This window comes from Perca fluviatilis, chromosome 3, assembly GCF_010015445.1.
Source record: "Perca fluviatilis chromosome 3, GENO_Pfluv_1.0, whole genome shotgun sequence".
In the NCBI taxonomy this organism is placed as follows: Eukaryota; Metazoa; Chordata; class Actinopteri; order Perciformes; family Percidae; genus Perca; species Perca fluviatilis.
Genome location: NC_053114.1, coordinates 28,251,882 through 28,277,236, shown reverse-complemented (window position 1 = coordinate 28,277,236; position 25,355 = coordinate 28,251,882). Strand labels below are relative to the sequence as shown.

Genomic DNA, 25,355 nt, shown 5'->3' with positions numbered 1-25,355 from the left:
AATGCAAGCCTCTTGAATTGAGGCAGACACACACTGGTCTTTCTTCGTGGTCATGAAATCCCTTGCTGCAAGACCCATTCCCTGAACTGCATTGGACATGTGCTGCTTTCATATCCAGTGTGATTTCATTTAGACAGGAGCACACAACACAGTGTTCAGTGGAGTTAATTACCAGCAACCTTTTCACAATGTTAACTTTGTTTGCATTCTCAATCTTTAGCTTGGATTAAATTGTTTGAGGGCAACTGAAAAAAGAAAACATTTTCATTCACACACAAAAAAAGTCAGCGTTGCTACAGCCACCAGACCAAACTGTGTTTGAGATACAGAATCTTTAGAATATGTGTGTGAATGTTTGAGTAGCTGATGTTTGCTGCTGTCGTTTTCATACACCAGGGACTGATAAGCATTAGCCAAACAAACACAACACAGGCAACATGAGAGCATTAGATAAGCGAATCATACACACTCAATACTGACCGTTCTTGACTATTGCCCTCACCAAATGGGCCTCTTTCATTCAGCATTTATTGGTGTGTGTCCTCTGCATGTATCATACAGAGTGTGTGTGTGTGTGTGTGTGTGTGTGTGTGTGTGTGTTGTGTGTGTGTTTGTCTGTCTGTGGGTCTATCTGTCTTGTCTTTGTGCTTTCTCCAGTCACACTCTCACAGTATAACCCAGCATTGTGCTAAAGGCTACTCTTCAACAAAGGCCTTTTCTTTTGCTATCATCATCATCATCATCTCTTTTCCCTCTATCTGTGTCTGCTTCTATCTCTCTTTAACATGTCTGTCTGTTTGCCTCTCTCTCTCTCTCTCTCTCTCTCTCTCTCTCTCTCTCTCTCGGTCCAAGATATCTGCTATATCAGCTGACTGTCATAGTGTGTGCCTGTTTGTTAGCATGCCTCCTTGTGTATGAGGGCAAGGTCAGAAATGTGCCTGAAGAAGTGAAGGGGGGCTTTGTGGCCATGTGTTTTAATCAGATTATGGACAGAGCTGCATGCCTGTGTTGGTGTAGGCCACAGTTGCCGTGTCAAACGTGCTTTAACACAGAAGATCTAGTTGCCAGCTCAACTTGTTTTAGTTGGCTGGTATTTGCATTACTAAAGGGTATCCATTTTCGGGCACTGTTCTTTAAAAAAAAAAAAAAAAAATTATTTCTGTTTATAGCTCATTTCTTCGTCTTCCATATGTGTTGTTTCATATTTTAGTTTCACATCGACCATACGTGCTTCCCCTTTGAAATGTCGCAAAATCTAAATAGATCAAATAAATACTCCGGAAGGAAATATTCCACATGAAAGCCATTGCATGGCTTTCTAGTAGCAATTAAATAAACGATATTCTCCATACATGTGTTTTGGAAATTGATTCTCAAGCTGCTCATAAGGCTGCAACTACTAACCACTTTTATTATCACTAAATCTGCATGATTATGTTTTCATTTAACTGTTTGGTCTGTGCCAAAAAAATAGTGAAAAAAAGGCCAATCACATCTTCACAGCGCTCAAGGCGATATCTTCAGATGTCTCCTTTTTTCTGACCAAAAGTTCAAAATCAGAGGTATTCAGTTTGCTCTGATATATGCTAGAAGCAGCAAATCCTCCTATTTCCAAAGTAACCTAAGGAATTTGTGCACTTTTTCATTATTCCTGCTTAATAAATAACAAATTATTCATCAATTATCAAAATAGTTCTCAATTATCTTTCTGTTGGTAAATTAGCCGACTAATCGTTTCCTCTCAACCTTAATCCAAGGTCATGTGAAACGTATTGTAATTGTGTAAGTCTAATCTTTAAACAAAATCTTGAGTTCTTAGATCTGTCCTGTATAGACTAGGGAAGTCATGAGGATTTGTGCTTTAGAAAGAATGAGTCATTCATTTATCACCACAGTGCACACTCATCATAGGCCTGATTTTGATGGGTTGCCCACATTCCACTGGTCTAGCTAACAATCAAGCAATACCAACGCTGATTGTAATCGTACTCTAAAAATTAGATTTTCAGAAACACATGAGCCATTAAGAATAATATGGTTTGACCCTCAAAAATGTTGTAGAATAGTCACATTTTTCAATGAGCTTCTATTCTACAAATACGTGGTCAAATACTTGAAAGAATAAAGGACACCACGGGTCTCAGCTCTGTGGCCAATAAAGACCTTGTCGTTGTGGCTATTCACTGAGATGTGTGGCCATGGCGACGGCGCGTTGTCGTCCTCGTCTGAGGAAAGAGGTTCACTCATCAGTCCATACAACATACACACATTCTGACACACATAATGTACAAGCAGGAACACACACACCAATGTGCGCGTACGCGCGGTGGAGCCACTTGGGAATCAGGGCCCATGCAGAGCACTTGGAGTGCTAATTAGGCAACCACAACCCAGCAGAGTACATCACATAGAGAAAGAGAAAATAGAGGGGATAGAGAGGTTGAACAGAGGATAAAGTGAGGGGTGCATGTAGGGGAGGTGGCGAAAACCGTTGCAAGATGATGATAACTGCAACATGTTACATGCGGTGATGTCCCCAGGCAGTATAGAACAATACAATTTATCCAGGTCTGTGTGGGCTGTGTGCATCACAGGTGCAGAAACCATGATAAGCTCCATGGCAGATCCTTCTTTGCACGCATTTGCTATTATTTGTGCTTAGAGTATATGTGATATGTGCAACATCTGTCATATCTCCCTGACCTGCTGGGAAGAGCCTTTTCCTGTCTATGTAGCAGATGAGGTTGATTAAAAGAAAGAGTTGACAGGACCTGATGATGATGATGATGAAGAACTGACTCTCTACCTCATCTCAGTCCAACAGCTGGGCTGGGGCTGAAGCTGGCCCTCTCATCAGGGGAGCGGCAGGGCTGTGTCCCCCTCAGCAAGAGGCTACAGAGGGCACAGCCATACAGACAGCAGCTTGACTCCTGGGGCATGGTCCACAAAGAGCCAGAGTCACAGACAGAAGGCTTGTGTGTGTGTGTGTGTGTGTGTGTGTGTGTGTTCACACTCTCTAAGCAGCGTTGTGAAGCGTAACCAGACGGTTCTGTCATACGCCCACACTAGTGTCTCAGAGAACACAGCCACACACTCCCTAGATGACATGTGTATACACACACACACACACACACAACCCCAGCAACCCCTACCACAGCCGCTATGTAATTAACAGACAGAGGAAATGGCGCTGTTGGGGTGGGTGAGTCGGATGCAGGGAGGAGGAGAAGAGAGAAAATCCTCTCAGCTCGTGCCTACCCTCAAGACACAATCTGCTTCTCTGTGGCTGTGTGTTGGAGAATTAAAGTGAAGATAGGGAGAGAGATGCTGGCTGGTCTTTTGAAATCTCTGTTATTGTTGCGAGCTGCTGGCAGGCAGTTTGTGGGGGGGGGGGGAGGAAAAGGAAGAGAAGTAGGAGGTGAGGGATGAATAATAAGGTGTGCGCCCACATGCACACTCACATACACAACCGTATCATTTAAAGTCACACAAGGTAAAAGACAGGAAGACTGCTCTCTTTGCTCTTTGCAAAGAGGTGTGTGTGTGTGTGTGTGTGTGTGTGTGTGTGTGTGTGTGTGTGTGTGTGTGTGTGTGTGTGTGTGTGTGTGTGTGTGTGTGTGTGTGTGTGTGTGTGTTGTGAGAGAGAGAATGGGTTGAAGATGGTGACAGGCAGCGAGCCAGGTCAGAGGGAGATGTACTCTTTTCTCTGCTGCTCAGACGCAGGCAATACTCTCCAGTTTTTTTCTTGATTGATCTCTTGCTCTCTCTCATTCTCTCTCTCTCTCTCTCGTTTTCTCTCTTTCTCTCTCCCCCCTCTTGTTTCTCGGTCTCCCTTTTCTTTTTCCTTCCTTTCTTTTCTCTCTCATATTCACCAGTGGAATTGTCGCCTTTGATTCTGCTGTGACGCTGTTTCAGGATTTCTCTGGTATTAGGATTTTCTCTTCTCTTTGGTATGGAGTAAAAGAGATGGCATGCATGTGCACAGACATTTACTCGCAGGTGTGCGTGCGTGTGCAAACACACATTCACTCTCACACATACACATCCGTTCTACAGTGCCTTAGGGTAGATTGCTCTGACATCTCATCTCAGAAGTCAAACAAACCTGGAACTACCAGAGCAGGTTTGTGTGTGTGTGTGTGTGTGTGTGTGTGTGTGTGTGTGTGTGTGTGTGTGTGTGTGTGTGTGTGTGTGTGTGTGTGTGTGTGTGTGTGTGTGTGTGTGTGTGTGTGTGTGTGTGTGTGTGTGTGTGTGTGTGTGTGTGTGTGTGTGTGTGTTTTCAAGACAGAGATCGTGACATGCATCTATTTGTACAGTTAAGCCCTGGTATTCATGTGTAAGAACATTTACAGCTGCTATTGAGTTTGGGTTCCTGCTCTCTCATTTCACCTACATGAACCACATTAGATTTATTTTTTTAAATGCCTGCTAGTCCAGCTTAAAAATCATCCTTTTGTTCCTTTTTTTTTTTTTTTTACAACTTTTAAGGCTGCTTACGGGTACAGTACAGTATTATTTATAAACAGTAGATCACTTAAGGTGTGGATTTTGTCAGCCACAGAGTTATGTTTTCTGCTGTTAGAACTAGATGTCATTTAAAGCTCACTTTAGGTTGAAGCACTCTCATGATGTAGCTGTGGTAGTGCTTATTATGCCCTATTACATCCTGTTTTGCTAGGTTGGTGTCATCCACATTGCTGCATCAATGGTACTTCAGGTAATAAAATAGGCTAATTTGTTTTGTCTATCTACAGTATATGTAGTCAGAAGTTTCCTTAATGCTGAACCTCTTATATACCCTCCTCGCATCCTTTTTATCCCCCTGTCAGCTAGGGGTGGGGAAAAAAATCGATACAGCATAGTATCGCAATATTTTTCGGGGCAATACTGTATCGATACACAGACGCCAAGTATCGATCTTTTATGTTTTTTTAATTTTTTAACTAATTGCTTGACAATCCCATTTTGCAGCAATAAAATTGAAGTGAGATGAACAGACAGAGAAATTTATCTTTTTAGATAAAACAGATGTTTCCTACAAATTTTCCTTTGGGGACATCATTTGAAATTGGGAAGAATTTGAAGTTGGAAAAAAGGTAACACATTGCAATATATCGCAGAAAATTGCAATATGTTTAAAATCGCAATAATATTGTATCGTGACATAAGTATCGTGATGATATCGTATCGTGAGGCCTCTGGTGATTCCCACCCCTACTGTCAGCACATATTTAGCCAGCTAGCAAGTCAGTCAACCTTTCATGAGGACATGTACTCATCAAGCCGACTCTAAATCCCTCCTGTATCGGTGACTGGGCTACTAGGTAATTTTATCAGGGTGGATGTTTGAACCTGTGTCCTCTGGTTGAAGTATGCTTTCCCACTGAGTGATGTCTCCATTTTTGAATACCTGCGCTGTGCTATCATAAGCAACTGTGATCAGAGTTCATAATCTGAGCCATAAGGGGGTTTCCTCTTATCTATGACCACATGGTAAAAGCTATTGCTTATCTTGATAATGTGTTGGAGGCTTGCTGGCCTGCAGCTCCTCACCTAACCAGTTCCCAAAGGCCACATCTTGTATAACCAATTCATCCCTGCAGTATTTAGAACTGGTCTCCTGACAACAAAAAGCACAAAAAATGTCCAAAGCCCACTGTGTAAGTTCATTTCAGTTGTCAGTTGTTTGCTAATCATAACAATAAATTTGGCTAAACGTTTGATTCACAATAAAAGCCTTCCAATAGGTTGCTGGTGGAAACAGTTTAATATAAAGCAGCCGTAAATGTTTGTTTTGTATTAGCAAATACAGCTCTTGATAGTACAGCAAAGAAGATATTATCAGAAAACACCAAGGGTGCTGTTGGTTAGAGTAAAGAAAGAACAGAACAGGAATGTAGGAGTGGAACAAAACACCAAACCACAGAGACTGTGTTTCACCGGAGCTACGAAAGTATTCAAAGCTGAGCACAGCAAGACTTTTAGAGTTGTTGAGTTTATTATGTTGACATATTTATTGTTCATTTGAGGGAAGACACTGACCAGTTTTCCTCTGTTCCTAAGCAGCAACACAATATTGTGGCATAGCTGAAGTGTCCTACAGTTTACCAAGCCACTGGAAAAGAAGCATCTACTGACCCAGTAAAGTAAAGCATGGATACACAGTGTAGGCAGAACAGTTCCACTCCATGCTGTGTTGGACTTGGCCAAGCCAGGTTGGTGGCTGGATCGGATAGATGGGCCAGCGTCACTGCCCTGCTAGTTTTAACGAGCTGATAGGCAAATCCCTTCCTGGTTAAAGATTAACCACAAGCTAGAGCTGCCACTGCATTATCTCCCCGCTGGTCGGGCCGTACAGGAGCCAAGAGGATTGTGTGTGTGTGTGTGTGTGTGTGTGTGTGTGTGTGTGTGTGTGTGTGTGTGTGTGTGTGTGTGTGTGTGTGTGTGTGTGTGTGTGTGTGTGTGTGTGTGTGTGTGTGTGTGTGTGTGTGTGTGTGTGTGTGTGTGTGTGTGTGTGTGTATGTGTGTGTGTGAGAGAGAGTGAGAGAGAGAGAGAGAGAGAGAGAAATCTGCCTTCCAACCAGAAAAAGGGTTGAACTGTGTGTTTGTTTGACTATGGGAGTTAGTGATCGGCTTTACTCCCAGCAGGGTGTTAAAACTGTGTGTTTACTGTATGCCATTTAGCAGTCAATCTGCTGTGTGTGTGTGTGTGTGTGTGTGTGTGTGTGTGTGTGTGTGTGTGTGTGTATGGGCAGGATCATGCTTGTGTGTGGTTTGTTGTAATCTACATTCCTTTTCTTTCAGGGTTTTGTTTTGTTTTCCCTTAGGGCATAACAGCATTCAAAGGGTTAATTGCATCAGGAAGCTTGGTGTGTAACGGACTCCTTTTGACCCTTGGGTTGTAAGCAAACATGTTTAAATTTTTGCTACAATCCCAAAATATTAAATTTCTTCATACCGCCTAAGACCTTTGCATTAAGGTTCTAAAACTTGCAAGTGGATACAGCCTTTGTCCTTTTCATAATCCACAACAATATCATTTAAAATCTATTTTCCTTTTGTGTATCACTGGATTAAAGGACTGTGACACATGCTGTGTTATCTACAGAGGGCTCCCTCTGATTAACTGGGAGACAGTGCCATCTGCTGGATGTCTGAAGAACATAGAGCCAGAGACTGCGTACCATACTGAGCAAGAGTGTTGTAACTGAGTGATGTTAAGAGGTAGCGGCAGGCTCACTTATCTGGAAATTCACAAGACATAACTCATCCTGGGTTGCTTAGATCATGCAATTCATCATTACTTACTTACTCTTAAAAGAGAGCCTTGATTTGTGTGGCTTTTGTTTTAGTAAGAAAAAGTAGATACACAGTAGAGAGAGGTCTTTCCTGTTGTTTTTTTTATCTTCAGTGCCTTGGAAGTAGAAAGTGTTTAACCATGCTATGGTAAGCTATGAGCTTTCACCTGCAGGGTTACGTAGATTTCTCTGCTGCTCTTCTCTTCTTGTATGTTTTGGGCACAAGAGTGGAGAGTCGACAGGAAATAAGCGGCGAGAGATGGAGGATAACATGCAACAAAGTTGGTCAACCCCCAGGCCACCAGGACGCCCCATGAGCTACACTCTGAGTACCAGCAGAGTGAGAGTGAACAAGCGTCATTTTTGGGAAAGCTAAGTAAGCACCTGCAACCCCCTCAGTCCCTGCCCTGCTATGATATGGTCTGCTGCTGTGGTTGCTTCATACAAGCTTCTTCAGACAGACAACATCAACGCAGACAGCACAGAGACACTCTTTTTCCAAAACAGTGATCCTCGCGATGCAAGACAGGAAAGGGGCAAAAGAGTGAGAAAAAGACAGAGGAGAGTGTGGCGGTCCTGTGCTTTCTCAGGGGAGTCCTGCGGAACAGAAAGGAGCTTTGTTGAGAGGTGGCCTTTGGCACAATGCTGGCCACCGTGTAGCTTTACCCCACAGATAATCTCTCTCCCTGTCATCGCTCTCGCTCCCTCGCTGTTCTGAGAAAACTAGCAGTGACGGAAGGAGGAAATGACTAAAGAAACAACTAATTCACACCCATGCAATGACAGCAGGATGGACAGAGGGGAAGTCAAACCCACGCTTTTACCCTTTTCCTGAGCCCTCCACCCCCGAACAACTATTACGCATTAGTTTCCTTCACCCTGATAAGAACTCATAATAGGAGTGTGTGTGTGTGTGTGTGTGTGTGTACTGTTTGATTAAACGTTTTTGGTATGATTTCCTTGTTTGTATGTAATGGTGAAGATTTATTTAGAGAGAATGGATTTCATTACCTTTTTGTTTTGGATGTGTTTGCCTTTCTCTTACTTTAATTTTACTTGAGGAGCATTTTCCGTTGTGACAGAACAACTATGCTAGGCAAATTGAATTGAATTGAGGCAGATATTCTCACACAAAAGGTTTTCCTTCTTATGCTGTTGGGCTTGACACAGGCCAGGACATGTCCTATTTCTTTCTCTTTTCTTCTCGCTTTTTGTGTCTCAAAAAGGGAAGGGCGACTCACATATTTAACCTACGCCCCCCCTCCCCCCCCATCTATCCATCTATACATGCACACATACACACTGCCTGTCGCTCCCCAGCAATGGGGTCAGATGTGATGACTGGCTGAGCACTCTTCCCTCCTCCTCTGCTCCTCTCCTCTTCTCCTCTCCTCTACCCTCCCCCTCCTCCCACTCGCCTTGGCAGGGCATGCATGCCTGTGTCTGTTATCTACAAATGGCTGAGGAATTATAGGTTGAGATGGGGGGAAGGAGGAGGAGGAGTGAGGGAGAGTGTGAGGAGGGAGGGCTAGAGGGAGGGTGAGAGGGAGGGTATAGTGGGTGGGTGGGTGCGTAAGGTCATGTGACATCGCAGCAGCTGCTAGGCTAAGAATTTCTGTTTTCTCACTTAGAGAGAGAGAGAGGGAGAGAGAGAGAGAGCATGGAGGGGAGAGATAGGCAGCATGTGTGGTGTGTTGCTTTGTTAGATAAGCTCTAAACGGTCTTTGTGAGCAGCAGAACTAGAGACAGGAAGGCAGGCAGGCAGGGAGGGAGAGAGGGTGGACGGGTGAGAGGAGATAGATAGGCGGAGAGCAAGAGAGAGAGGAGCAGGAAGATGGTGTGTGTCCGGTCGGTGGCTGCCGGTGTGTGCTGGGCTGGGCTCAACGTGAAGATGCAGCCATGGGGGATCCAGGCGGCTCCACTCCTTTGTGCAGTAAGGAGCTTCGGTCACGCTGTTAATCTATAAGGAGGGGGGTCATGAACTGCTGCCAGACCTCCGGATATGTGTGTCTGTGTGTATTTGTGAAGCTATGTGCTTATCTGTCTCTTCTTTCACTGTCGCATGTGTGCCTGTTTGTACTGTGGTTTTATGTGTGTGGTTGATACATGCTTTAAATACAGTGTACGCTATGTTAATTTTTGCAACAAGTTCCCTGTGTATTTCTTTGACTCCCTTCTTTGACTTTTACTTACTTTCTCAAGGGAGGGAGGAGCAGTACTGTGCGTCTAGACAAAGTGACGTTACTGGACTATGCAGTTGGTGTGGGTGTTTGCTTGACAGTAGTCATTGTTAAATCCCATTATTAATTGTGTGCTGGGTTCATTCTGAGTGCACTCGGTAACCGGGAGGTTATAGGCAGGACAACTCAAGAGGTGTTGGGAATTCTCTCTCATGCCTGACTTGCCGCTGTGTGTGTGTGTGTGTGTGTCTACTTAAACACACACACACACACACACACACACACACACACACACACACACACACACACACACAGGGCTGTGCCTCTGCTCTTTTCTCAGGAGGGAACATGATCTTTTTATAGCCCTCTCAGCCTCTGGGGTAAACCCAGATATAACTCCTACTTATGTAATTGTGCTATTGATATACTATTAGTAAGCAGCTTTTATTTCAGTGAGTAGGTCTTTGTCTTAGCTGGAAGTTTACTTTGAATGTTGATTGTGTGTGTGTGTGTGTGTGTGTGTGTGTGTGTGTGTGTGTGTGTGTGTGTGTGTGTGTGTGTGTGTGTGTGTGTGTGTGTGTGTGTGTGTGTGTGTGTGTGTGTGTGTGTGTGTGTGTGTGTGTGTGTGTGTGTGTGTTTCAGTTCATACCTCTGCCACACACAAACTACGTGTGTGTGTGTGTGTTTCGGTTTATACCTCTGCCACACACAAACTACGCTTGTGTGTGTGTGTGTGTGTGTGTTTTGCATCACACATGTTCTGGCATTTAGGGATTCCACTAACCTAGGGGCTGTCAACACGGTGTCACCTTTCAACACACACACACACACACACACACACACACACACACACACACACACACACACACACACACATACACACACACACACAGAGAGGAAGGAAGGAAAGGGACAGCTGTCTTAACCCTCCTCACCCTCTCTCCCCTCCAACAACCACAAAGCTCTTATAAATGTGAGACTAGAAAGTGACATGACAAAAAAATGACCCTTTTCGCTGTTGCTGCTGAGTAAAAACTAATTTTTTTATTAATTATTATGTAGCATTAGCTTTTTTTTTTTGGATTGAACTAAAAGTTTTCTTTTATGCTCTCAGTCTCAGAACCATTGACCCAAGAAATCCCACGATTTATTCAACACTCCTAAAATATCCAGCTGGTAGTATTTAAAACATCACAGTTTATTTCCTCTTACGTTGTTTTTAAGATTCTCTACCTTCCTGATTAGAGAAGGGTCTCAGTAGCACCTCCCTGGTAGCATTATTTGGATCAAACACAATATGAATGGGACACTTTTTTTTTGTAAGTGATAGATGTGAGGGAGCCAATGAGTTGCTAATTTGTTTCATTTTAACAGGGAGGGCACCGGATGTGTATACGCTGAATTTGTTAACATCTACGGTACTATAATATACTGCCACTAAGAAATAAAGTTATTCTGGTGGTGTTGGAGCATGCTCAGTAGAGGTGTTGTGTAAACTGTGACCAGGGACCTCTGGCAGACAGACAGCCAGACTGGAGCTCTTTGAGCACGGGAAGGGTGACCTGCCCTGCTAACCTCTCACCTCTGACCCTAAGCCATACAACCAAAGCCCCTCTGCCCCAGCTGTCACAAACCTAGCAGCACACTCTGCCCTGACTGTCTCTGTGTCCAAGGAAACATCCATGCGCCTCACTTGGCTTTGGACATTTCTTGCAATATATGCGTTTGTATGTACTGTGGAACCGAATGTATTTTGAAGTCCTCATGACTCAAGTGTTTTTGTTGGTTATTGTTTAACATGCATTATTGATTATAAATATTTTCCCATTCTCCTCCCTTTTGAAATTTGTAGGCATGAGCCATGAGCCAAAGTCACCATCGTTAGGAATGATCTCCACGGCGACCCGTACCACGGCGACGGTCAGCCCCCTCACCCCGTCGCCTCTCAACGGCTCCATCGTAGCCAATGGAAGCCCTGCTACACAGTCTGCTCACTCCGGATTCGCTGCAGCCCTCCGTAAACTGGCAAAACAGGCGGAAGAACCTCGAGGTAAAGTCACACAGTCTGCGACAGGGATTTGACATTTATGACACTGTCAAGTTTGAGTCTGCTGGATGGCAGCATTTTGGCTGTATAATTAACCAAGAAAATGGTAACAATCATTCTGTGCACTAATTGTCAAGGGGAAATTTAGAAGCACAGTTGTGTTCTCTGTTGTGGCTTCTGCTGTGTATTCTCATTTGAATTAAGTGTTAAGATTTATTTGAACCTGTTTTTAAAATTAACTTACAGCTTATGGTTTGCAGTTTGGTTTTATATCTCAGTATGTTTTAGCCTTAATGCAAAATCTTTTGATGAAAATATTGTGATATAATATCACAAACCATGATCCTAGTACCTTATTATATATCAAACCATAATAAGAGCTAAATGTATTGTTACATCCAGCCCCCTGACCCTCACTTGCAAACCATATGGATTAGGTGTTCTGTGCCTCCTGTACTCTGCACGTGAATGATCACACATAATTCATTGTGTGTGTGTGTGTGTGTGTGTGTGTGTGTGTGTGTGTGTGTGTGTGTGTGTGTGTGTGTGTGTGTGTGTGTGTGTGTGTGTGTGTGTGTGTGTGTGTGTGTGTGTGTGTGTGTGGGGGGGGTCATATAAGTGTGTGTGCACTGTGCCATGTTCCATTGCTGGTTAGTTTAGCTGAGTGCAGAACTGCTAATAGCAACGGGATGATATTCACACAGGATTGAATTAGTTGGTGTCCCTGGAGATACTGGGACGAAGAGGAGCCACTCTAGTTGACCCACTTAATGTGCTGTGTGTGAGTGCACGAACGCTTGGGTGTGCTTGTCAATGTGTGATGGTGTTATAATTCCCCTTTATACATTTGTCCTTGTCAGTGTGTACGTCACACACACACACACACACACACAAAACATGCAATAGATCTCCCAACTCTCGGAGCTCTGTCCTGTGGTTGTATGAATAAGTATCAATGAGCATCAGGTGGTTGAATTGCTGGTTATTAACTCATTCAACCTTATGTCAGAAATTCTGAACTGTCCCTTTAAGGCTGAAATATGCTTGATCAAATATCCATGTAAATTCTAGGGAGGCTGTTTTGGGTTTCTTTTTATTTCTTTTTTTCCCTGTATATTTGGTAAATGCAAAACTGGCCTCTAATACATACATACATACATACAGGTAAAAGTTTGTCAAACCCACATGCCCAGCATCTCTCAATCACACATAAACAAAACAAGCGTACAAAGCTGAATGTACACAGGAGAGCCTCAGTAGGAAGTGTGTGTGTGTGTGTGTGTGTGTGTGTGTGTGTGTGTGTGTGTGTGTGTGTGTGTGTGTGTGTGTGTGTGTGTGTGTGCGTGTGTGTGCGCGTGTGTGCGCGTGTGTGCGCGTGTGTGCGTGGCTCCATGCCTTGGCTCCAGAGAAGCCCAGCTACCCCAGCTGTCCACCCTTGCTCTGGCTCTTAAATCAGATGGTCCCCTCCTTCCTGGCTGTCCCTGGACACCTTGCTCCCCAGCCCACTGCAGCCTGGGTCCCAGAATCCTGCAAATGATTTATTACAGAGAGAGCTCAGCCCCAACCTCTCCTCACCTCCCTCTCAATCCTTCTCCCCTTCATCTCTCGTCACTCCCTCAACCCTACATGCCAGCCCCATTACTTACCCACTCTGTCCCTCTCAAACAGAAAAATCCACTTCCAGAGTTCATTCCTGCCTTTTAATTTTATCATGGACTCACCTTTTTTTTTATTGGAATTTGTCCTTCTTATCTTTGATGTGTCGTGAGAATACACGTGTGCTGTTCTATTTGAAATGTACAATCTAACAAGGCAGAGAGTTCCTGTCTGTGTCTTTGTCATACAAACAGACACCAGATCCTGTCTGATTAAGCGCTACCACCTTTTTATTAAAAGCACAAAAAAGCCCCTTTGTTCTTTTAGGCCTGCTGACTGTGCCGCCTGGCTGGTGTAGGCAGTGATGTGTGGGTGAGTCAGCCGTCAGGCAGAAGAAGCAACTTTGCCCGTGTTAGGAGCACCGGCTCCGGGGTGGGCAGAGCCATGTAGCCCCTGGAGCTTCAGTCACCTCTCTGTCTGCACAGCCTGTATTTATAGGCAACACACACACACACACACACACACACACACACACACACACACAGACACACACAAACACCCCCACACATGAAAACAGTTGCCTTTGCAACTGTGTAAGCCTCGTGGTTTCTTTGCATGCTGCAGCCTGCTGTCCTTTCATTAGCTACTTTGAATCAACCTCTCTTTCTTTCTCTGTCTCTCTCACCCTCTGGTTCATGCTTTGAGGTGAGTAGTGCAGTATATATGAGGTGCCATGACTCAGTGTACTAAGGCCCAGAGGAATTAGTTAGGTTTGACTACTAGTATCACTGCCACCGGCTGCTGAACTGATTTAATACCCTGAGCACGGCTGCTGTTTATACACACACACACACACACACACACACACACACACACACACACACACACACACACACACACACACACACACACACAGACACATACATTGTCACTTGTCTGTGGCGAGTATAACGAATAGCTCTGTGTACTGAGTGCTGCGCTGAAGAGGGGAGGTAATGGATAATGAGTATCAGAGCAGAATAAAAAGGACACACTCATCTCATGTACACTCGCATTTACACACACACGATAGCACACACACGTGTGTGTGCAAACACACAACACACACACACACACAGATAACACACTGCTTCAAAAAGGCAGGCCTGCTGATATCTGATTAATTAGGCAGACCTGGGTTTAATCCTCTCGGTTGTTTCTTTTTGCACACTCTTGGACACATACACACCACTAGAATGTCATGACTGTGTTCATACCAACTGAAGTACACTGCCTGGAGAGAGAATAAAGACACAGAGAATAAAGGTGTACAAGATAGATGGACTGAATTGGCTGGGAAAAAACCGACTTGGAAGTAATTAGTTGATTTGTGAAAACCTGTGGTGTTTGTCAGATTGTGAGTATCTGTACACGTATGTGTTAGTGTGTGGCCTGAGGCTCCCCTTTTTTTCTGGGAGCCCAGAGCATGCTGGGACATAGGGGCAGTGTGTCTCTGACCTCTCCATCTGGAGCCTGCCTGAGGCCGTGTGTGTGTGTGTGTGTGTGTGTGTGTGTGTGTGTGTGTGTGTGTGTGTGTGTGTGTGTGTGTGTGTGTGTGTGTGTGTGTGTGTGTGTGTGTGTGTGTGTGTGTGTGTGTGTGTGTGTGTGTGTGTGTGTGTGTGTGTGTGTGTGTGTGTGTGTGTGTTGAAGGCAAAACCCTTCTGGCTGTGACTGGCCCTAAAACATTCATAAACAAGCTCATTTGTGTGTCCTCTCTCCATACACAGCAACCTTACACCTCACATGACTCTGTTCAGTAGCAAAGCAGCATTTAAATATAATATACAGTTTGTACAGTCAGCAGAAGGCACAGAGGATTGCTCCTCTTATTTCCATCCGCCATCTTGTACCGTCTTTCTTTCCCTCGCTGGCACAGCAACACACAGTGTGCCTCTCCCCTCCCCCACTCAGTGATGCAGATTACAGGCTTTGTGTTGTGTTGTCAGTGCATGGCCAAGACTGTAGTAGCAGGTGTGTGTGGTGTTTGTGTGCATCATTGGTTATTGTGTGTCTGTGTGTGTGTGTGTGTGTGTGTGTGTGTGTTTGTGTTAGAGTGCACGTGTTGAGGCTTGTGCTGCTGGTGGGGTGGCATATGGATGCAGGGTTGGCTGGGCACTGCTATGCACACCAGGTGTGAAATGGACTGTTTAATTAAGTGCTGATGTTGTTGTAATGCATGCTGGGAGGGAAGCGGGTGGAGGAGGTGGGGTGGGTGTGTTGGCGTTGTGGAGGAGAGCACCTTCTGCGTGGCAGGGCTGGCTATGCTTGGCTGTTTTGGCAGAGGCAGTGGGGAAGGTGGTAGTGGCAGAAGATTGGTAGTGGCTATTTGGCAACACTAAAACATTCATGTGTAGTGTTGTCTTCCTATCAAGGCTTAGTGATCCAGTGGGATTCACTGCTTTAGCTGCTGGACTCCTCCATTGAATGAAACAGTCTGCTGAAGACCTGTGGTAGCTGTTTGATTGGGTCAGTGGCTGTACTAAAATGTGCCATCTATGCAGGGACACTTGGCCACAGCCTCTGACCACAGCTTGTTTTGTTTGTTTGTTGCTGCGGTTTATATTTTGTGTGTGCGTGTGTGCATGTGGGGCTCAGCTTGAGCGGTCAAGTGTGGAGGCAGTCTGGGAGAGTGGGACTGGTAATAGATGAGGCGATAGAGAAAGGAGCTTCACATTAATCACACACAGCTTGGGACCGAGACTGCGCTTGCTTTCTTTCTCTTTTTTTCTTTTGGTCTCTACCTTTTCTGTCCCTGTCTCTCTCTCTCTGAGCCCCCCCTCCTAACCCCATCACCACATACAGACACACACACAAACACACACACACACACACACACACACACTCCGTAAACACCAAGAAAGTGACAATCAGTACAGCTAATAAAGTGCAGGTTTAGAGCTGATGAGCCTATTTTAGACCTTGGAGATGAAGGCTGTGCTTCGCTCTGCCCCTTCTAGCTCCCTACAGGACCAGCATGTATGGCCATCTTTCTGTATAGATGGAAGGGGAGGAGCATATGGCCAAATTGACACCAGCTTGGTGCCAATCACAAAGGCTTATATATTAAATTATTTTCCTATCCGATGCCACTATCATGTGTGAGGGAGGGACGAAGAAGTGTGTGGGATGTTGTTAATGAGGATTAGGGTATGATAGAGGAATAATAGCTGTTTGTATTTTTTTGTGGGTGTATACATGGCAAGGAAGGGTGCCTAGATGTGAACACTGATTCTGCACGCTGCAAAAAGAGAATGAAGCTATTGGTAGACGGCACTTGTCTCTTTTATTTCCTTCTACCCCTCACCTGCTTTTCCTGATCTTAATTATTTAGTCTGCCCTGCCTCTTCTCCAGTCTGCTTTGCCTCTACATGGAAAAGGAGGAGGAAGAGGAGGAGATGGGAAGAGAGGGGGCTGAGAGAAATAGATGGAGTAGAGGTCTGTTGCTTAGCAGTACTCTCCTCTCTGCCTGTTCCCTCCCTCCAGCCTTATTTGTTCCCCCATCCTTGTGTATGCATGTTTAGAGAGAGAGAGCGAGAGAGAGACAGAGAGAGAGAGAGAGAGAGAGAGAGTGTGTGTGTGTGTGTGTGTCTATGTGTGTGTGTCTATGTGTCTGGTGAGTGAATAGGATGTGACACTAGAGCTGTATTAAGTGTAGCTCCATTCCCCAGGCTGAGTGGGCTGCTATTGATTGGCTTAGTCTTGCACAGGAGAGTAATGGCTCTCCGAGGTGAGGGGGGGAGGATTAGGCCACTAATTGCCATTGTGCAGACAAGATATGCCTCCCCCCTCAATATCCTCCACCCTGTCCCTGCCACCCACTCACCCATCTGCACCCCTTATCTCTCTGCTTTCCTCTCCATATCTCGCCTCACCTTGCGCCTCTTTTACACTCTGACTTGCTGTTTTTCTTTCCCCAATCACTTCCTATCTCCTATCATTTTGTCTCACCTCAAACGCCTCATCACCACCTTTTCCTCACACCCCCCCACCCCCCCACACCACTCACATAGATTTTCAGATTTTTTTCTAGACCGTCACCTCACTGCCATTATCGATCCTTTCCATTATTTAGTGGTATTAGTTAGAATGAGGTGTTTAAAATCAGTCAATATCCTGACCGCACCTACCATAAGCTGACGTCTTAGGTTATGTTGCCACGGAAACTGAAGCAGGGAAGAAATGGTGGTTGGGTAAGAGATCTGTGGTTCTTGTTCTGATGGTGATAATTGGAGAAGAAGTAATCCTGAAAGTGGCCCGAGGTTTCAGCTGCTGTAGTTGCATGTAAGCACGTTTTATGCACAAAAGCACACTACCGGCACATGTACACACATAAGCGCACATCTCGTGCTGTCCTTGCTGCTGCGCCGAAGTGTGTGTCCCATTGAGAGGGTTGTGACCCAGTTTGACTGTGTAATGCTGCGCTCACTCTGAGCGGAGGACACATGCAGCACACTGCACTGTCAGGAGAAGAGGGAAGAAGAGAGGAAATGAGAGGAAATGTAGAGACATCACACAGGTTAAAACATAAGAGAAATAAAGAGAAGAAGGGAAGACAAAGGAATAAAAAAAGACAAAAGCGACGAGACATTGGACACAGTTGAGAAAAACGGAAGGTGTAGCCTATATGGGGGAGGTAAAGATGTATGGTTTGAAAGATGAAATCGCAGTAATAAACATATGTGAATGTGAGCATATTATTTAAGAGCTTTGGAACTAGAGAAAGCGAGATGGGTGGAAAGCAAGGCATGTGACCAGACCGTGACCCTGTGCTACAGGGTTTCCCTGGAGGGCTTTGTTAATGTGGCACAGCTACAGTGCAGCAGAGAAGCTCATTGGGCCAGCTTTTTACCACCTGCTGTGTGTGTGTGCGATGAAGGGGAGAGTTCGGTGTGTAGCTGCAAGCACCACTGACCGTATATACATTCAGTATGGCTGTTAGCCTGTTTACTCCCAAGCAGTGTGCTCTTTAAGTGTAAATTGTATAAGTGTATGTGATTTTTTTTTTTTTTTTTTTTTTTGCGTTGACTTTTAAAATTGATTCTTTCCCAAGAATCTATTTTTTTTCAAACCAATAATTCACCTAAATATTTTCTGTTTATACGGTAAGAAAAAGCATAAAATACATGTTATGTCCATCTTTACAAATGAGGTGTGTGTGTGTGTGTGTGTGTGTGTGTGTGTGTGTGTGTGTGTGTGTGTGTGTGTGTGTGTGTGTGTGTGTGTGTGTGTGTGTCCGTCCGTCCGTCCGTCCGTCCGTCCGTCCGTCAGGGCTGCTCATCCTGATCACTGTCACATCATAATAGGGGCCTAGGGCCATCCATCTGACCCTCTGCGTTTGTGTGAGTGTGTGTACATGTTATTTGTTGCTATTATAGTTCTGCAACCCCCTTTTATGCCTTAGTGAAGGAGCTACAGGATCATACTGTTGTTAAACTTTTTAAAGCCTTTTTATTAATAGAACAAATCACAGACGTTTAGCTTGTCTTATGTTTTTTCTTTCACTGTACTCATGGCATTTGTCTCTGTCTTTCTCCAGCTGCATCCTCCATTAGCAGTGAGTCCTCTCCAGTGTCCTCCCCGGCCACCAACCACAGCTCTCCAGTCAGTACACCCAAGAGGGGTCCCCTTGGTCCAGGGCCTGTCCTGGTCCCCCCAGCGGGCCACAGTGTGCCAAACACTCCACCTGTAGTCACCATTGCTCCAACAAAGACTAGCAACGGCCTCTGGAGGAGCGAGGGACGTCAGGTAAAACCCCAATCAAACACCCATCACTCTGACCTTGAGCTTGCTCTCTTCCTTTTTCTTACTTCCCTTTTTTATTCTTTCAGTTGCTCTTTCTGAAGGCTCAGATTCTTCCAGTGTCTTTTCTTTCTTTTCCTTTTTCTTTTTCTTTTTCTTGAAACAACAAAAATGTTCAGTGTGCTTGCCAGTACAAGCGAGCACACAGACAAGCTCTCAAGGGATTAATGGATTTTGTAGATGGCCTTTAACCCATAGTGTGGCACTGCGTATTTGACATACATGTGACATAGCTGGCAGGTCTATGAATGTCAGCTTCGCTCAATACCCTCCCTGACCACCACATCAACTAAACCCCCCCTCCCCCCACGGCTCCATGCGTTAAACAATGCCAGCTGCTACTGGGACGTCGAGGTGACAGCCTCAACGGCAGCTAACATCTGTGCCCCTCCAGCCCCCCTCCCACTTAGCCCTCCCGGGTCCCCAGCCTTGCCGCCCAGGCTCCCCATCCCCACCTCCAACCACACCCTCTTAACTCAAGCAGTCAAGTGCATCCACCGCCTCGTCACCCTGACATCCACTCTGTTACGTAGTCGGGGAGAGAGAAAGAGGGAGAGCGAGGGAGAGCTGCTTGCTTTGATAAGGAGTGGATTATGGATTATGGCCTTGCTTTAAGCCTTCTTATCTCAGCTTACGGCTAATTTTCGAGGCCAAGTGCACATTTACAAACAGCAATCTGCAACATGCGGAAACTCTCTGAGACACTTTGACAGTTCCCTGAAGAGAAAGAGGGAAGGGGTATAGCGAAGGTTGAGTGAGGAGGTCAGCCAGACAGCAATGTGTGGTAGCATTTAGGCTATTGTCCTCTCCCCTGGCCAAACCCCCCTGACCCTCACCCTCTGTCGCCATAGCTTTTACGGAATGGACCTTCCGCAGTTCAAGGGTCAACCAGACCTGGGAGGGGCTGGAAAGACAGACGAGCGCTCCCCTTTTTACCATTCCTTCAGCATAGGAAGTTTTAAAGAGCAGGAAAAGAATGAAACAGGACAGAAGCTGTGTGTGTGTGTGTGTGTGTGTGTGTGTGTGTGTGTGTGTGTGTGTGTGTGTGTGTGTGTGTGTGTGTGTGTGTGTGTGTGTGTGTGTGTGTGTGTGTGTGTGTGTGTGTGTGTGTGTGTGTGTGTGTGTGTGTGTGTGTGTGTGTGTGTGTGTCACTAGATTTGTGGTACCTCCAGCAGCGTGGGGCCACCCAGCCAAAGAATGAGGAGGTTAAGGGAGGTGATGTGGACAAGGGGTTGGGGGTAGAGGTCAGGTGGGCAGCAGCGGGGATGCGTCACGAAAGCTGGCGTCATAACATCTCCCCTATTTCCGCGGTGCCGCCTCAGCGAGCACATATAACTTTGTGTTCACAAAGAGCCACGGGGCCGTAAAGGACACACATCCACGTCATCAAAATGTCCCTCTTAAACAAAGATGATACTGTCTGGAGCTTTGCTTCCTTTGCTAATCACTGATCAGGAAGAATGCAACACAACCATACCAATCACACAAACAACTAGAAATGAAGATTTGAAGACAAATGGAGAGTCTGATAGAGGAAGGATAAATACAGAGAAAATAGTTGCATACAGAGATCTCTGGATCCCCTGTAGAGCGTCCAAGAAAAGCATGTTTGTTGCTGTGTTGTGTGTGTCCTGTTCTGTGTGTCAGAATGGTTGATTGGTGTCTCTCTGGCTGAGTCTGTCTTTCAAAGGGGGCTGATAGACAAGGCAGTGAAGGAGGGAGGGAGGGCTTGGTGCGTTGGCATTTTGCTTTAATGACTGCAGGAGTCTGCTCCCGCTGCTGCCTGTAATTGCTTTTTAATTGGCAATTTGGATTCATGGCTCCATCTGAGAGGCGTAAACGAGCGCTCTACAATGCGCAGGGTCTCCCACCCTCAGTGGGGGTTACAGGGGCCTGGCTCGCACAGAGGAAGATGGCTGTTAATGGATGTTTCTTTGAATCTGAGTGCTTGTATTTGTGCTCTGTACTTTGTATATGGCACGGTGCTGGTGATGATGTGTAGTTGCCTGAGTGACTAAGGTGCTTCTCTAATGGGAATGGAAGGTTCTATCTGTGTGGTGTATGTGCTTTTTCCAGGTGCTGATATATATACACATTGTATACATTGTCATTTACAAACGGGTTGATCATATTACGTGTATGAGGGACTTGCTGGTTTTCAGTGACACTATTAATTGTAAAAGCAGGAAGCGGAAGCTAGTCAGTTGTGAAATTGCAGCAGAACCACCATGCTTTGTTGTTTTACAGGCATCTATGTTCCATCCTCTGATGATGGGATTTTCAGTGAAATTTGTTGGAAAGAAACAGTTGATTCAATTTTAGTGGTAATTTGTGTCTGGCAATTGCACCAATTGACAGTTATTGAGTCATAGCCATGATTATGAAACCATGCCCCTGTCACACACAAACTCTGTGTATGATGCAGGATATTGAACACAGGTTCAAACCACATTTGATTCATACCAACTTCTGGTCACCAGATGAATACCAGATAGAAAACACCACATATAAATAGATTATAAACAGACTGTGCATGAGTCTTGTGGTGTAATGCCATCAAAGGTGGTCAGTGGAGTGTTGTTTGGTTTAACCAGAAAGAATTATTTGGTCCGACTTGATTTGTGGTTAAGGTGGGGCACAGATTGAGACAAAGGTGCTACTTGGGTCTGCTCCTCACACATAAAACAACAATAGTGGTGTTCCATATCATATCGTTCATAATAATACCGGTATAATTTTTATCATGATATAAAAAAAAATATTGTGATAATGGAAATATTCTGACTTGATGACATAATTGCCTGTTAATTTGGCAACTGTTTAAATCTGCACTTTGTTGTTCTATTTATATCCTGAGAAATTGTGATATTATTTTAGGGCTAATCACCCAGCCCTACACAACACACTGTACTATCAGTGGTGTTAGTCAAGCAATGATGACAGCTTTGCTAAACACTGATCACTTGGTTAGCAAAGCTGTCATCAGTGTGAGTATAACAATTGATTAAAATTGATTGACAGACAGTGTGATAGAAAGTGAGGCATCGCTAACCAGTAATATGTACCAGCAGCAGTACGTCATTATGATGCTCAGGAGGGGATGGACTGGAGAAATGCACACTGTGTGCGCATGACTTCATCTGCAAGTTCATGTGGGTTAAGAAAATAAATGTGTGTCCTCTTGTCTCCCACATATACCATAAGAGCTTTTAAATAAGACTTCCAGACAGCCACCCATCAGCTATTGGTAGTGTCGGACAAGGAGGCAGATAAAGAAGAAGATACTTTGTGAAAAAAAGGAGAGGGAGCAAACAGAGAGCCCGGGCATCTTGTGGTTCCCAAGCTACAATCTGATATTGACCTCTATTGACATATATGAACCTCTTTTCCAGTCGGCTGCTGATTGGGAGGGAACGTCTACCATCTCTTTGTGCTCATAAAGCTTTGAAAGGATGGAAGTGGCGTAAAGGGTTTTTAGGGGCCAGGAGGTGGTCTGAGGGAGTAGAGTGTCTTACAGTTTAGTGAAGCGCAACAAACAACAAGGAGAAAACCGTAACATTAAACTACTGCAACGTGGGGGCGGCTTAGAAACAAAGGGGGAGTCTAAACATTAGAGCCGTTTAAGATTGGATGTTAGCGCATCAGTGTCAGCCTGGGTCAGTGGCTGCAGACCAGGACGTGTAGGTAATGGCTCCTTAAATTGGATTTATTTTATCAGAGGCAGTAGTGAGAGAGAGGACAGTGCTGCTGTAAGGTCTCTCTAATCCCAGGGAGCCCAGAGGTTAATTTAGTGGGGCAAGAACTGCCTTCTCCTCTCAATGTCTTTATCTCTATATTCCCTTTCTTCCTTCTTTCTGTTTTTCCTAGTTGTTCCCTTGCCAACTTCAACTTGAATTCTCGGTTTGTGGGAGATGAGATAACTGTTCCACCCTACCTGTGAAAATCCTCCTTGACTGTATATCCCTCCATAAACAATTTCCTTGTACAACTTACAAGGGTTGTAAGTTTCTCTGTTCTGCTATTGCATTTGTAGGCATAGGGAAACCAAATCTTCAGAAAATGCACTCCCACTCCCACAGCAGGATGTCTTTGTAGCTCTGAAACGGTGTATGTGCCTGCTGAGTGTGTGTGTGTGTGTGTGTGTGTGTGTGTGTGTGTGTGTGTGTGTGTGTGTGTGTGTGTGTGTGTGTGTGTGTGTGTGTGTGTGTGTGTGTGTGTGTGTGTGTGTGTGTGTGTGTGTGTGTGTGTGTGTTTGTTGTGGTATTGGATAAGTGAGACCAGGCTTGCTGCCAAAGGGTGAGAGGGAGGTGAAAGAAAAGAGGGAAGAAATAGAAGAGAAACAGAGGCAGAGGGATGTTGCTTTTTGGACTTTGTTGTCTTCTTAGATGTTAGTGTTTAAGTTATGTATACACACACACACACACACACACTTTGCTGAGATCCAAGTCATCATCTCTCTAGAATTACTGCTGTTGCACATCTACCGTTACCTCAATATTGAGGTTACAATCATGAGGATGACATCTCTTGTTTACAATTAGAGCAAAGCAGTGAAGCTGTTTTTCTACCAGTCTCTGCCTACTTGCTCCAGTTTGATCATATATCCCCCTCAGAGAAATGTTGATCCTTCCATTTTTACAGGGAGGTGGTTTGTGTGAGAAAGTGAATAAAGTGCCTGAGGTACAAAGAGAGAATGAGGGAGGCAGCTTCACCATAAACAGGCCTATTCTTTCCCTCACAGGATGGGCTCCATGAGCATTGACAACCGTGACGGTCACAGGTCTTCACGAACAATGACTTAGACTCTCTCTGTGTATCTCTCTCCAGGCTGACTCAGGGCCTCGTGGGGCCAGCAGAGAACGTCTGGGTGCAGAGGGGAGCCTCCCACAGGAAAAGGGTGGCCCCTCAGTCCCTGCCCACCTCCTGGGAAACCCCTATGCCTTTGGTCTCACCCCCGGTGCTGTCATGCAGGATTCCCGTTTCCAGCCCCTCAAGTGAGTCCCACACTGTGTCTCTAGATTTGAGGAGTTTTCATGTTTTCAATTTAAAAGGACGTTTCTACATGCATTATTATAAGTATATGATCAATAATTCCTGGGTATATTATACTCACTGGAATAAGCAGCTACAACAAATGACAAACATTTGTCTTGTTGCCGTTGGTGCTGAGAAACAATTAGTTTTATAGAGTATGTATACATGTACAACAGTGGACACATACAAATCAAACTAACCATAGCTTTGCTCTATTGTGCCCCTACCCCCTCTCCTATCTTCAGTCTGCCCAGACAGTTGCCTAATGCAGTCCCCCCTGGTCATGTACCAGAAGAGTACCTCCGTGGTTTCCGGCCCTATGCCACGACCGAGGATGCCCTCCGTATGCCCTCTTTGCCCTTAGGCCTGGACCCCGCCGCTGCAGCCGCTGCAGCTGCCTACTACCACCCCAGCTACCTGCCCCACCCCTCCTTCACACCATACAGGTAAGCCTCTCCATTCTCATTTGTTTGGTTGACTTGGCACCCTTTTCCTCAGAGAGCAAATTGTGCAAACCACTGCATATGACTGAACTAAGTATATGCTTCGTCTCAGCAGTAAACACATTAGTGTATAGCTGACCTTGAATTCATGTTACCAGAGGTAAAATATTGATACTCTTTATTTGTATATTTATTAAACTGGGGGGGAGAGAGAGTTGAGTTGAGTTGAAGAGAGATGTGACTTAGACAGATGGCAGTACAAATGAAAAAAGCAGGTTCCAGGTAAACAAAAAGCAAAGTAACAGAATACAAATAACAGATATAAAATAACCATACTCGCTCTATCATCGTGGACAGGGTCGGAGGTCTGTTAAAACAAAGATCACAGAGTATCACTTTAAACAATTGCATCCTTGCACTGAACACTGGGGTACCTCTTTGCAACCCATAGCAGAGTTTATCATATGGATGCACTCAGTCCTAAATTACAGCTGTATACTGTATATTGTATCTGACAGGCTGCTGCTAAGAATTCTCTGTTTGAAAATATCCTGGACAGCTGTGTCAATATGCTTTTAAGAGATTGATTAAAAAATAAATATACATCATTGTTGATTGCCAAAGGCTGCAGTAATGTCATTTACTACCCTCAGAGCTGCTGTAATGATGCTTTATTGCTTGCTAAATTACAGTGCAGTTCTTCATAAATCAAGGAGAAGCTTTACACTTATTTGACAGTTTTTCCATGGGTACCTCATATTTTCTGCAGTATTAGACAAACAGAACTCTGTATTTGCTTTATTAATGAACGAGTTGTATTTATTTTAAAGCGTCTTAAACCAAGCCAGTTAATAGCAAGACCCACTTTCCTTGTCTTTACCCGAGCTAGGTTATGCCTATGAATAAAATATGAACATCC

At 44.8% G+C, this 25,355-nt stretch overlaps 1 protein-coding gene across 2 annotated transcripts in view; it reads left to right on the top strand.

The window, feature by feature from the left end:
• The window catches only part of gse1 (Gse1 coiled-coil protein), a 180,727-nt gene that overhangs the window by 143,020 nt on the left and 12,352 nt on the right, over positions 1 to 25,355 (top strand). For both annotated transcript variants that reach the window (XM_039794039.1, XM_039794038.1), the window contains exons 3-6: positions 11,331 to 11,528; positions 18,697 to 18,905; positions 23,787 to 23,953; positions 24,239 to 24,439. In XM_039794039.1, the coding sequence (XP_039649973.1) occupies positions 11,331 to 11,528; positions 18,697 to 18,905; positions 23,787 to 23,953; positions 24,239 to 24,439 (775 nt within the window). The remainder of the gene's footprint in view (positions 1 to 11,330; positions 11,529 to 18,696; positions 18,906 to 23,786; positions 23,954 to 24,238; positions 24,440 to 25,355) is intronic.